We start from the raw sequence: 13,076 nt of genomic DNA, 5'->3' as shown, positions 1-13,076 counted from the left end.
GGCACGGTGTCCAGTCTCGCTCCATGGCAGGAGCCTTCCTCTGCGCCGGGGCCCAGTCCAGGCATGGCGTCCAGTCCCACTCCAGGGCCGGAGTCTACCTCTGCGCCAGTGCCCAGTCCAGGCATGGCGGCCAACCCAGCTCCATGGCCGGGGCCTCCAGTATTTATGCTGCAGTAGTTTATGTGTCGGGGGGCTAGGGTCAGTCTGTTACATCTGGAGTATTTCTCTTGTCTTATCCGGTGTCCTGTGTGAATTTAAATATGCTCTCTCTAATTCTCTCTTTCTTTCTTTCTCTCGGAGGACCTGAGCCCTAGGACCATGCCTCAGGACTACCTGGCATGATGACTCCTTGCTGTCCCCAGTCCACCTGGCCGTGCTGCTGCACCAGTTTCAACTGTTCTGCCTGCGGCTATGGAACCCTGACCTGTTCACCGGACGTGCTTGTTGCACCCTCGACAACTACTATGATTATTATTATTTGACCATGCTGGTCATTTATGAACATTTTAACATCTTGACCATGTTCTGTTATAATATCCACCCTGCACAGCCAGAAGAGGACTGGCCACCCCTCATAGCCTGGTTCCTCTCTAGGTTTCTTCCTAGGTTTTTGGCCTTTCTAGGGAGTTTTTCCTAGGGAGTTTTTCCTAGCCACCGTGCTTCTTTCACATGCATTGCTTGCTGTTTGGGGTTTTAGGCTGGGTTTCTGTACAGCACTTTGAGATATCAGCTGATGTACGAAGGGCTATATAAATAAATTTGATTTGACTGCTCCAAAACCGGCATGAAAAAGCCAGACTACGGTTTGCAACTGCACACGGGGACAAAGATCGTACTTTTTGTAGAAATGTCCTCTGGTCTGATGAAACAAAAATAGAACTGTTTGGCCATAATGACCATCGTTATGTTTGGAGGAAAAAGGGGGAGGCTTGCAAGCCAAAGAACACCATCCCAACAGTGAAGCACAGGGGTGGCAGCATCATGTTGTGGGGGTGCTTTGCCGCAGGAGGGACTGGTGCACTTCACAAAATAGATGGCATCATGAGGCAGGACAATTATGTGGCTATATTGAAGCAACATCTCAAGACATCAGTCAGGAAGTTAAAGCTTGGTCGCAAATGGGTCTTCCAAATGGACAATGATCCCAAGCATACTTCCAAAGTTGTGACAAAATGGCTTAAGGACAACAAAGGCAAGGTATTGGAGTGTCCATCACAATGTCCTGACCTCAATCCCATAGAAAATGTGTGGGCAGGACTGAAAACGTGTGTGCAAGTGTGTGCAAGGAGGCCTAAAAACCTGACTCAGTTACACCAGCTCTGCCAGGAGGAAGGGGCCAAAATTCACCCAACTTATTGTGGGAAGCTTGTGGAAGGCTACCCGAAACATTTGACACAAGATAAACAATTTAAATGCAATGCTACCAAATCCTAATTGAGTGTATGTACACTTCTGACCCACTGGGAATGTGATGAAAGAAATAAAAGCTGAAATAAATCACTCTCTACTATTATTCTGACATTTCACATTCTTAAAATAAAGTGGTGATCCTAACTGACCTAATACAGGGACTTTTTACTAGGATTAAATGTCAGGAATTTAAAAAACTGAGTTTAAATGTATTTGTCTAAGGTGTATGTAAAGTTCCGACTTCAACTGTATGTAAATGAGATATTTATGTAATTAATTTGCAATTATTTTGCTAACATTTCTAAAACATGTTTTGACTTTGTAGTTATGGGGTATTGTGTGTAGATGAGTGAGAATAAACAAAAAAAAATTCAGACAGTAACACAACATAATGTGGTATTAACACAACAAAATGTGGAATAGGTCAACAGGTGTGAATACTTTCTGAAGGCACTGTATGTGATCGTACACAAATGTAAGCAAGGTGTGAAATGATTATGTTTTTGTCAGAAATTATATCTGTTTGGCCTTCTTGCGGTGAATTTGCAATCTACATTTTATTATGTTCCGGCCCCCCAACCATCCACTCAAGAAACAATTGGCCCGCACCTGAATTATAGCTAGTCCATACCGCTTTAATGTATCCATTCCTAGAATATAAGGATTTAGGTAGGAAAGGTAGAGTGTTTGGGTTACCCTGCAGTGTTTATGTGATCTAAGGAAACATTGGGAGTTCTTCACCTCTGGAGAAGTGTTCGGCCCATTCACTCACATGCAAGCACGTCATCTCAGTGTACCTCTGAACCATTTGGAGTCGTGTTTGACGGTGCGGAGAGCGGGGCTGTCGCCTAGGCTACGATAGATCACAGCATCAATCGCCAGGAAGTCTGTTACAGTACCAGTGAAGAGACTGCCCTCTGAGAGAGAGAAAGAGATAGACAGAGGGAAAGAGAAAGCGAGAGAGAGAGAGAGTAAGAGAGAGAGAGAGAGAGAGAGAAAGAGACAGGGAGAGAAAGAGAGAGAAAGACAGAGAGAGCAAGAGAGAGAGACAGAGAGAGCAAAAAAGAGAGAGAGACAGAGACAGGGAGAGCAAGAGAGTGAGACAGAGAGAAAGAGAAAGAGAGAGAGAAAGAAAGAGAGAACACACAGAACATGTATTTATCATGAGTACAAGCACAGTCAAGTTCCTCCTCACAGCTCCAGTCTAGATTGATTTTCCATCTGAATGATTTCCCCTGAACATTACAGTCCTAGTAAAAATACCTATGTCATTACTTCCTAATATATTGAAAAATAATGAAAGTTAGAAACTACTGTACCTGCAAACAGAGCCACGTTGGCGTGTCTGGGGTCATACGGGCACCGAGCCATCCCACTGACCGTCTCTCCCACCATCTCCAAAGAGTCTCTCTGTTACACACACAATTGTCCATATGAACACGTACACACATGCCAATAAAGCTTAATTGAATTGATTTCAATAGACAGATACTCACAGTGTAGTTGGCACACAAAGGGTTGAAGGCATTGGTTCCACACACAAACAGTCCTTCATGTTGACTCAACAACACCTTGATGAAGTTACGACACTCCTCCTGAAGAAAGAGATAAGAAAGGATGAGAAATGACGGGAGAGTCAGAGAAGTACTGTAAGAGTGTGTGTGTGCATACACGTGTGTTTATCTTTCAAACCCACTCCTCAAAGGGTTAGGCAGAGAAATTAGTTTAATGTCATATCCATATGACAAAAGTAATGAATAAATACTCCTTAGTGTAGATACATGTAACAGAGTTAAGAATATACCGAAAGCTCACTTGCCGATGGAGCTATTCAAGGGGTGCCTTTTGTATGGCTCAATCTGTTTGCATGTTGTCAAGGAGGGCTGTCACATGTGTTGTGAAGCAGAGGATCACTGGTTTAAGCCCAGTATGGAGCTGTTAGCAGCACACCCCGTTACATAGGCTATAGAACTGGTCTGGTTAACTTCATGGCTGGAATTCAGTATGCTGAGCTGGGCTGAACTAAGCCATGGCTTAAGTGAAAACAACCACTCAGGAAAGCCTTAAGGAAATGACACACAACACACTGTTCAGCTGTATCTCGGTGTACTGTATAACTACACATCTTCTAGCATGACTCACCAAATGACTCACCACAACATTCCCTCTTTAGGAGTTCCCATGGGGTTCATCATGGGAGCTAGAAGAATCTCTCCATGTTCTCTAGTCTCTCTCTCTCAATTCAATTTAAGGGCTTTCTTGGCATGGGAAACATATGTTAACATTGCCAAAGTAAGTGAAGTAGTTAATAAACAAAAGTGAAATAAACAATACAAGTTAACAGTAAACATTACACTCAGAAGATCCAAAAAATATAGACATTTCAAATGCCATATTATGGCTATATGAGTCAAGGAAGCAGGAGCGACTGAATTTTTGTTCACTCTATTGGGAAAGGAAAGGGGGATACCTAGTCAGCTGTACAACTGAATGCGTCTTACGCATTTAACCCAACCCCTCTGAATCAGAGAGGTGCGGGGGCCTGCCATAGTCGACATCTACGTCTTCGGGCGCCCGGGGAACAGTGGGTTAACTGCCTTGCACAAGGGCAAAAGGACAGATTTTCACCTTGTCAGCTCGGGGATTCGATCCAGCAACCTTTCGGTTACTAGTCCAACACACTAGGCTACCTGCCGTCCCAGTGTGTATACATCTATTGATTACTTTAGTTCTTTTAAGGTTATCTTTGTCTCACAGTCACTAAGTATGTATGGGGGGGGGGGGGTGATAGTTGAGGTTGTTTTTCTCGAAGGCACAACCAGCGTGTGGGGCTGGTTGCAATGGTCACTCGTGGAGGGTTGGGTTTTGAAAAACATAGTTGGCGGCATGGAGTAAAGATTCCTGCTACGCCAGGATGTTCGGTGGAAGAACGGAGCTCAGCTGTTGGCGCTAGCATTGGGTAAAATAGCATAAAATCAGCCTCAAGTGTATTGATATTCTTAGATTCCACTGAAAAGGTGAATACGACAGTTGAGAGTGGTGTTGTATTGCGGGATACACAGACGTCGTTATTTCCTCTTATGAATCCGGCGAAGAAAGTTAAACTTTCAAACGTGCCACCATTTGTTAGAGATTAAGTGTTGGAGCGAGTTATCTCGTCATGGTCAACTTGTATCTACAATAAAAATGGTTATTTCTTGGATGCAAATCTCCTTTGCTGAAACATGTCGTGTCTCATAGGAGACAAGTGCACATGATTTTAAAGAAGGATACTGACAAACTGAATTTAGCTTTCAGTTTTAAGATTCACAGATTTGATTGTGTTATACGCTTCTACTAAATAAATGAAACGTTTTGGCTGCGGAAGAGAGGCATTTGGTACGTTATTGTCCTGAGAACGAGCGCGCAGAGCCCGGTAGCAGCTAATGCACCATCGCGAAAGGATGAACATGCCAAGGGTTCAAGTGAAGGGAGAAGGTGGGTAGATTTTGTTGGAAAAGTAGGAAAGGAGAGCGGTGTGGCTACGGGGGAAATTGTGGTGGATCAGAGTAAAAAGGGAGGGTAAATAGCCGGTGAGACTGCGACTGCGATTGGGTTCGCTGAGTCGGTGCTGGAAAATGAAAGTGGAGTTCAAGAGGAGATTGAAACAATGGAAAAATGAAGCAGCTGTTTTCAAAGTACCCAGGATTAAGAGGAAGAATTTAAGAGGTGATGAAGGTAGACATTGATACGGGGGGAGGTTTGACAAACCCTGAAATCGGTAGACTCAAGAAAGTTGTCACGAGAGTCACGAGAGTGACAAGTGACTTAAAATCTAAAGGAAATGAAAGAGTTCAGTCGCAGCCTTAACTCTGCAAAGAGACGTTTTCTGTCTCTTCCTCCGTATTTTTTTTTCTCAGCCATGAGCAGTTTTAAGATTTCTTCTTTGAACGTAAATGGGGCGACAGTATGACTTAATGAAGTGTAAGGGAAGTTTTCTACAAGAAACGCATAGTAATATTGAAAATGAAGTTATGTGGCAAAAGGAGTGTGTGGAGGGGAGCAGTGGTGTGTAGTCATAGAAGCTCAAAAAGTCGGGGTGTGGCTATCTTGTACTCAGAAGGGTTTTTGCCTTTGTCATATGAGGTTGAAGAGATAGTTGAGGGGAGGTTATTAAAAGTTAGAGTGAGGTATGAAAACATCGCTATATGTTTAATACATTAGTTGAGAGGGTATGTTTTATAGAGACATTATCAAACACCATTGAGAAATGTAACACTAAGGATCATGTATTTCTTGCTGGGGATTTTAACTGCACTTAACGGTCAGTGATTTAGATAGAAACCACAAAGCCTCAAAGACTTTTAAAAAATGCCTTATTGTAATGCATGAACTGTGTGATATTTGGCGGAGCCAACATGGAGGTAGGAGACAGAACACATGGTCTAATGTGAGAGAGAACACCATCTCTCTGACCAGGTTAGATAGGTTTTATTGTAACACTGTGTGATGTTTGGAGCCAACATGGAGGTAGGAGACAGAACACATGGTCTAATGTGAGAGAGAACACCATCTCTCTGACCAGGTTAGATAGGTTTTATTGTAACACTGTGTGATGTTTGGAGCCAACATGGAGGTAGGAGACAGAACACATGGTCTAATGTGAGAGAGAACACCATCTCTCTGACCAGGTTAGATAGGTTTTATTGTAACACTGTGTGATGTTTGGAGCCAACATGGAGGTAGGAGACAGAACACATGGTCTAATGTGAGAGAGAACACCATCTCTCTGACCAGGTTAGATAGGTTTTATTGTAACACTGTGTGATGTTTGGAGCCAACATGGAGGTAGGAGACAGAACACATGGTCTAATGTGAGAGAGAACACCATCTCTCTGACCAGGTTAGATAGGTTTTATTGTAACACTGTGTGATGTTTGGAGCCAACATGGAGGTAGGAGACAGAACACATGGTCTAATGTGAGAGAGAACACCATCTCTCTGACCAGGTTAGATAGGTTTTATTGTAACACTGTGTGATGTTTGGAGCCAACATGGAGGTAGGAGACAGAACACATGGTCTAATGTGAGAGAGAACACCATCTCTCTGACCAGGTTAGATAGGTTTTATTGTAACACTGTGTGATGTTTGGAGCCAACATGGAGGTAGGAGACAGAACACATGGTCTAATGTGAGAGAGAACACCATCTCTCTGACCAGGTTAGATAGGTTTTATTGTTTTGAGCATCAATCTCAGGTCTGTAAATCAAGTGTAATAACCCCAGTGGGATTTTCTGATCATTGTTTATCAAATCAAGCTGTATTTGTCACATGCGCAGAATACAACAGGTGTAGACCTTACAGTGAAATGCTTACTTACAAGCCCCTAACCAACAGTGCAGTTTAAAAAAAATACGGATAAGAGATAAAAGTAACAAGTAGTTAAAGAGCAGCAGTAAAATAACAATATATACAGAGGGGGTACCGGTTAGTTGAGGTAGTATGTACATGTAGGTAGAGTTATTAAAGTGACTATGCATGGATGACAACAGAGAGTGGCAGTGGTATGGGGAGGGGAGAGGGGCAATGCAAATAGTCTGGGTAGCCATTTGACTAGATGTTCAGGAGTCTTATGGCTTGGGGGTAGAAGCTGTTTAGAAGCCTCTTGGACCTAGACTTGGCGCTCCAGTACCGCTTGCCGTAAGGTAGCAGAGAGAACAGTTTATGACTAGGTTGGCTGGAGTCTTTGACAATTTTTAGGGCCTTCCTCTGAGACCGCCTGGTATAGAGGTCCTGGTTGGCAGGAAGCTTGGCCCCAGTGATGTACTGGGCCGTTCGCACTACCCTCTGTAGTGCCTTGCATTCGGAGGCCGAGCAGTTGCCATACCAGGCAGTGACGTTTAATTACAGAGGTGGTGTTAATTAATGCTGTAAAACCCCAAAGTGCATACTGGCATTTTAATATAACTTTATTGAGTGATGCTCACTTCAGGAAATGTTTTAGTTTTTTCTGGGAGAGGTGGAGGTCACAAAGGGCCAGTTTTGTATCCTTTCAACAGTGGTGGGATATAGGGAAAATCCAGATTCAACAATTCTGTAAACAGTACACGATGAATGTCACCAGAGACATCACCAGATCAATGAACTCCCTAGAGTCTGAAATAGAGGAACTCCCGACGTTGGTTGAGACCACAGGAGATCGAGGCCACACTCAGGCCTTCGAGAGAAAAAATACGCATTGGCAGACCTGCTGAGTATCAGAGCACAGGGGCATTGGTGAGAAGTAAGTTCAGGGAATTTATGAAATGGTTTAGAGAGAAATGATGGACAAAGAATAATTATTCAATGCCTCAAATCAGCTGTTGGACAAGAACAAGTGTGAGTACAAAGAGGATAAAACAGTGACACAGCAGTTCATTGATGGGCTGTAACGCCCTGGCCATAGAGAGGGTTTTTTTGTTCTTTATTTTGGTTAGGCCAGGGTGTTACATTGGGTGGGCGTTCTATGTTCCTTTCTCTATGTTTTTGTATTTCTTTGTTTTGGGCTGTGTGTGGCTCCCAATCAGGCACAGCTGAAGCTCGTTGTTGCTGATTGGGAGTCACACATAAGGAGCATTTTTTTCCTTTGGGTTTTGTGGGTAATTGTTTCTGTTCAGTGTGTTTCCTGTCAGTACTGTTTGGCTGTCGGTTTTCCTGTTTTTTTGTATAATGTTCTCTTTGTTTGAATTAAATGTCAAGATGAACACTAACTCCGCTGCACCTTGGTCTTCTTCCGACCACAGCCGTTACATGGGCTCCCACAGGTGGCTGCAGAAGCTCAGATTGAGCTAGAGCAACCACTGTCTTTGCAGGAGCTATACATTGCATAAAAAGGCATGGAAAATTGAAGGGCATCAGGCATTGATGGGCTTCCCGCGTACTTTTTTTGTCTTTTTGGGCCATGTTGGAAGAGGATTGGCTAGCAGTAGTTAACAATATTTTGACCGGAAGGTTACTACCGATAAGCTGCAGGAGGGCTGTCCTCACGCTATTGCCAAAAAAGGATGACCCTAGGGGGGTGAGGAACTGGAGGCCGGTGGCTTTCTTGTGATTATAAGATCCTATCCAAGGCTTTGGCCAACAGGCTGAGGGAGGTGATGGGGCAAATCATACGGACCAGTTCTACATTCCCTGATTCTGGATGTTCTGGACGTCTCTAGGGCTATTGGGTTGGATGCTGGTCTAATTTCAATTGATCAGGAAAAGGCATTTGACCATCAATACTTATGGCACACTTTTGAGGCGTTTGGTTTCAGCTCTGGTTTTATTGCCATGATCAGGGTGATATATGGTGACATTGAAAGTGTGCTGAAATTTAACGGTGGCTTGAGTGCTCCTTTTCAAATCAAATCAAATCAACGTTTATTTGTCACATGAGCCGAATACAACAGGTGTAGTAGACCTTACAGTGAAATGCTTACTTACAGGCTCTAACCAATAGTGCAAAAAAAAGGTGTGTGTGTGTGTGTGTGTGTGTGTTTGTAGGTAAGTAAAGAAATAAAACAACAGTAAAAAGACATTTGAAAATAACAGTAGCAAGGCTATATACAGACACCAGTTAGTCAGGCTTATTGAGGTAGTATGTACATGTAGGTATGGTTAAAGTGACTATGTATATATGATGAACAGAGAGTAGCAGTAGTGTAAAAGAGGGGTTGACAGGTGGTGGGTGGCGGGACACAATGCAGATAGCCCGGTTAGCCAATGTGCGGGAGCACTGGTTGGTCGAGCCAATTGAGGTAGTATGTACATGGATGTATAGTTAAAGTGACTATGCATATAAGATAAACAGAGAGTAGCAGCAGCGTAAAAGAGGGGTTGGGGGGGTGGGCACACAATGCAAATAGTCCGGGTAACCATTTTTGTCCTAAACTTGGCACTCCGGTACTGCTTGCCATGCGGTAGCAGATAGAACAGTCTATGACTGGGGTGGCTGGGGTCCAATTTTTAGGGCCTTCCTCTGACACCGCCTGGTGTAGAGGTCCTGGATGGCAGGCAGCTTTCCCCAGTGATGTATGGCCATGGCTGGGCCCACCTTAATGTAGTGCTGACGGGTGGCTTAATATTTGGGGGTGAGGTCGGAAAGAATTGTCGGACAACTGCTGGAAAGCTGCAGGAAGGCTCTGTCAGTAGAAGAGTGGTGTATGCTTAATAATCATAAGAAGATGGCACAAGATGAATAAGTCCCATTTCCAAGACTAGGGATTACACCCAACATCCCAGAGTCAGAAAGAAAGGTGTTATTACTGGATTTGAGAGGGTTGGAAGAGGTGGGTTTGGATGAGGTGAACGGAAAATACTTTTATATAAGGGGTGTGTCAAGGATTTGAATAAAGATAAATTGAAACATAGAAAAGACACTCCTTGGAGGGTAAAACTGGGCCTTGATGACAAGGTAAAGCCAGCATGGAGAGCACTGTACAAGCCACCGTTACAAAAGGCCACTAGTGACATGCAATGGAGGGTTTTGCATGGCATCATTGCAGTTAATGCTTTTGTATCTGTTATTAACTCAGATATTGGAGATGGATGTCCTTTTTGTAACATAAGAGAAAAAATGTTTCACTGTTTTATGGAGTGTGAGAGGATAAAGCCTCTTTGAAATACTGGAGTCTTTGTTTACAGCTGTAGGGGAGATTTTCAATAACACTGTTTTTATTTTGGGGTTTCACTATAGTAAGCAACAAAGAAAATGTCAACTGTTAAAACATTTTGGGGGGACTGTAACGATGTGCGCTAAGAGTTGGGAAGCAAGTTCAGGGAGTGAGTGTTTTAATAAATAAACATAACATAATACAAAACAAGAAACCACGAACAATGCACAGACATGGGAAGGAAACAAAGGGAATGACATATATAGGGAAGGTAATCAGGGAAGTGATGGAGTCCAGGTGAGTCTGATGACGCGCAGGTGTGTGTAACGATGGTGACAGGTGTGCGCCATAACGAGTAGCCTGGTGACTTAGAGGCCGGAGAGGGCGCACACATGACAGGGACAAGCTAAGATGGCCATTTATCTGAGTAGGAAACATAAAATAGACACACAGGGGTTATGAGCAGGTTGTAAGATGTGTTTTTAAAGGATTAGTCAAAGTGAGCATAAAAGTGTATTTTGAGTTCTTCTCGGCTGTAAAACATCTCCCATTGTTTGAGGAGAAGTGGGCTTATGAAGGAGCGGTTTGTTTTGTGGAGGAGGGGAAACTATTTTTGTCAATGAAATGAGTTGAACGTATATGTTTTTTAATTAAATTTATTTTTATTTAGGAATGACACATTTGTTGCTTAATTTCTGAAAAGTCACAGTGTGCCATTATTTGTGTTCATTATTAAGTATAAAATAAAGGTTTTTATAAAAACTCAACTCTGTCTGTCTTTGTCTCTCTCCACTTTTGATGTCAAACACCTTTGATGTTGTTACTTTCTCTTTTTCTTTCTTTCCCTTTCATCTGTCAACCTTAATGTCACACAACTCTTTCTCTCTCCCACGCTCTTCCTCTTTACCTCCAATCTGTCTCTCTATCTCTCCTTTTATCTGTGACTGTTTGGTCTTCTACCTCTATTTATATATCTCAAGTGCTTACTCCACTGATTGCTCTCTCCCTCTCTCTCCCTATCTCCCTCCCTCCCTTCCATCCTGATTTCCATGGTCTACCCCAGGGCTGTGTGACACCGCCATCTCATTATCTCCCTCTCTCCCTCTTTTCTCCTTCCCCGATTCTCTCTCCTCCTCCCCCACTTCTTCTCTTCCCCCTCACTCTCTTCTTCTCTTCCCTCTCACTCACTCTCTCTCTGCCTTCTTCTCTTCCCCTCACTCTCTTTCTCTCTGTCTTCTCTTCCCCTCACTCTCTCTCTTCTTCTCTTCCCCCTCACTCTCTCTCTTTCTTTCTTCCCTCTCTGCCAATAAGACAGATAAAAGTAAAATATTTCTCTTTCTATCCTCCCTCTCTCCTTTATCTCTTAGGCCTCCATTATTCACTGATCGTATCACCCCATACTCATCACTCAGATCAGTTGCAGGTATCACATTCTCACTGCAGGACATGTCATTGGGATTACTAGAATGGATAACCCCACAGCACCCCCAACAACACACTGTAGTCAAGTTTTTTTTCTGTGAGTAACCACTGACATACGCTGCCCTCTGGGCTAGAGATGGGAACTAACCTCATGTTTGCCCTTCATCCTGCAGACTCGAATGTCATTCTTATTGGATTCCCACGTCCGCTTCTAGCAGAGGACCACAAAATGACATGACCAGAGGGTTACAATCATACTGGGATCTGATTTAATCAGAGGTGTTTGTTACATCAGTGATTTAATCAAAGGTGTTTGTTACATCAGTGATTTAATCAGAGGTGTTTGTTACATCAGTGATTTAATCAGAGGTGTTTGTTACATCAGTGAGGTCATACACTTAGTCTGCCTGTCTGTCTGTCTGTCTGTCTGTCTGTCTGTCTGTCTGTCTGTCTGTCTGTCTGTCTGTCTGTCTGTCTGTCTGTCTGTCTGTCTGTCTGTCTGTCTGTCTGTCTGTCTGTCTGTCTCACCTTGCTGTAGAAGATTTCATCCCCTGACATATTGTCCAGCTCCACTCTGTATAGATCATCTCTGTTTTACAAACACAGACAACAGGAGAAAAACAAAGACGTTTTCAGTCTTTTACAGTGTATTTGATCATGAAACAATTATATACTGTGTACAGTGTGTACGGTAGGGTACTGTGTACAGTGTGTACGGTAGGGTACTCTGTACAGTGTGTACGGTAGGGTACTCTGTACAGTGTGTACGGTAGGGTACTCTGTACAGTGTGTACGGTAGGGTACTGTGTACAGTGTGTACGGTAGGGTACTGTGTACAGTGTGTACGGTAGGGTACTCTGTACAGTGTGTACGGTAGGGTACTCTGTACAGTGTGTACGGTAGGGTACTGTGTACAGTGAGTACGGTAGGGTACTGTGTACAGTGTGTACGGTAGGGTACTCTGTACAGTGTGTACGGTAGGGTACTCTGTACAGTGTGTACGGTAGGGTACTGTGTACAGTGTGTACGGTAGGGTACTCTGTACAGTGTGTACGGTAGGGTACTCTGTACAGTGTGTACGGTAGGGTACTGTGTACAGTGTGTACGGTAGGGTACTGTGTACAGTGTGTACGGTAGGGTACTCTGTACAGTGTGTACGGTAGGGTACTGTGTACAGTGTGTATGGTAGGGTACTGTGTACAGTGTGTACGGTAGGGTACAGGCAGTTTCTGATTATTACCTGGCTCCTATGTAGAGAGTGCGGTTGACCTGGAGCACTGTCTGAATGTGCAGCTCCTGTCTCTGAGAGGAACGATGAGCTCTACCCACAAACACAGGATACCTCCTCACCACTGAGAAGAAGGGCGAGAGAGCAAAAGAAAGGGTTGTTTATACTCTATCATTACATTACAGGGGAAGGATTTTTAAAAAAAGCTAGGAGGGGAAGAGTGAAAAAGTGAGAAAGGCGGAAGAGAGGATAGATCAGACACATAGTGTATGGAAGGACAGGCAGGACACACTGCAGGAGGGGAAGAGAGGATAGATCAGACACATACAGTATGGAAGGACAGGACACACTGCAGGGAAGGTGGAGAGGACACAGGGACATCTCCATACGGACTCCTCTTCAG

At 43.7% G+C, this 13,076-nt stretch overlaps 1 protein-coding gene across 1 annotated transcript in view; it reads right to left on the bottom strand.

Moving 5' to 3' along the window:
- LOC106569517 (semaphorin-6B) overlaps nt 1-13,076 on the bottom strand; it is a 75,245-nt gene that overhangs the window by 12,926 nt on the left and 49,243 nt on the right. Inside the window, exons 3-8 of the mRNA XM_014140952.3 lie at nt 12,686-12,797; nt 11,974-12,034; nt 11,594-11,656; nt 2,907-3,005; nt 2,730-2,820; nt 2,208-2,327 (exon numbers count right to left, since the gene is read on the bottom strand). Coding sequence (XP_013996427.1) covers nt 2,208-2,327; nt 2,730-2,820; nt 2,907-3,005; nt 11,594-11,656; nt 11,974-12,034; nt 12,686-12,797 — 546 coding nt within the window. The remainder of the gene's footprint in view (nt 1-2,207; nt 2,328-2,729; nt 2,821-2,906; nt 3,006-11,593; nt 11,657-11,973; nt 12,035-12,685; nt 12,798-13,076) is intronic.

This window comes from Salmo salar, chromosome 14 (assembly GCF_965601325.2).
Source record: "Salmo salar chromosome 14, fSalSal1, whole genome shotgun sequence".
Lineage (NCBI taxonomy): Eukaryota > Metazoa > Chordata > Actinopteri > Salmoniformes > Salmonidae > Salmo > Salmo salar.
The sequence above is the reverse complement of the archived record's forward strand: the minus strand, read 5'-3'. Positions and strand labels throughout refer to the sequence as shown.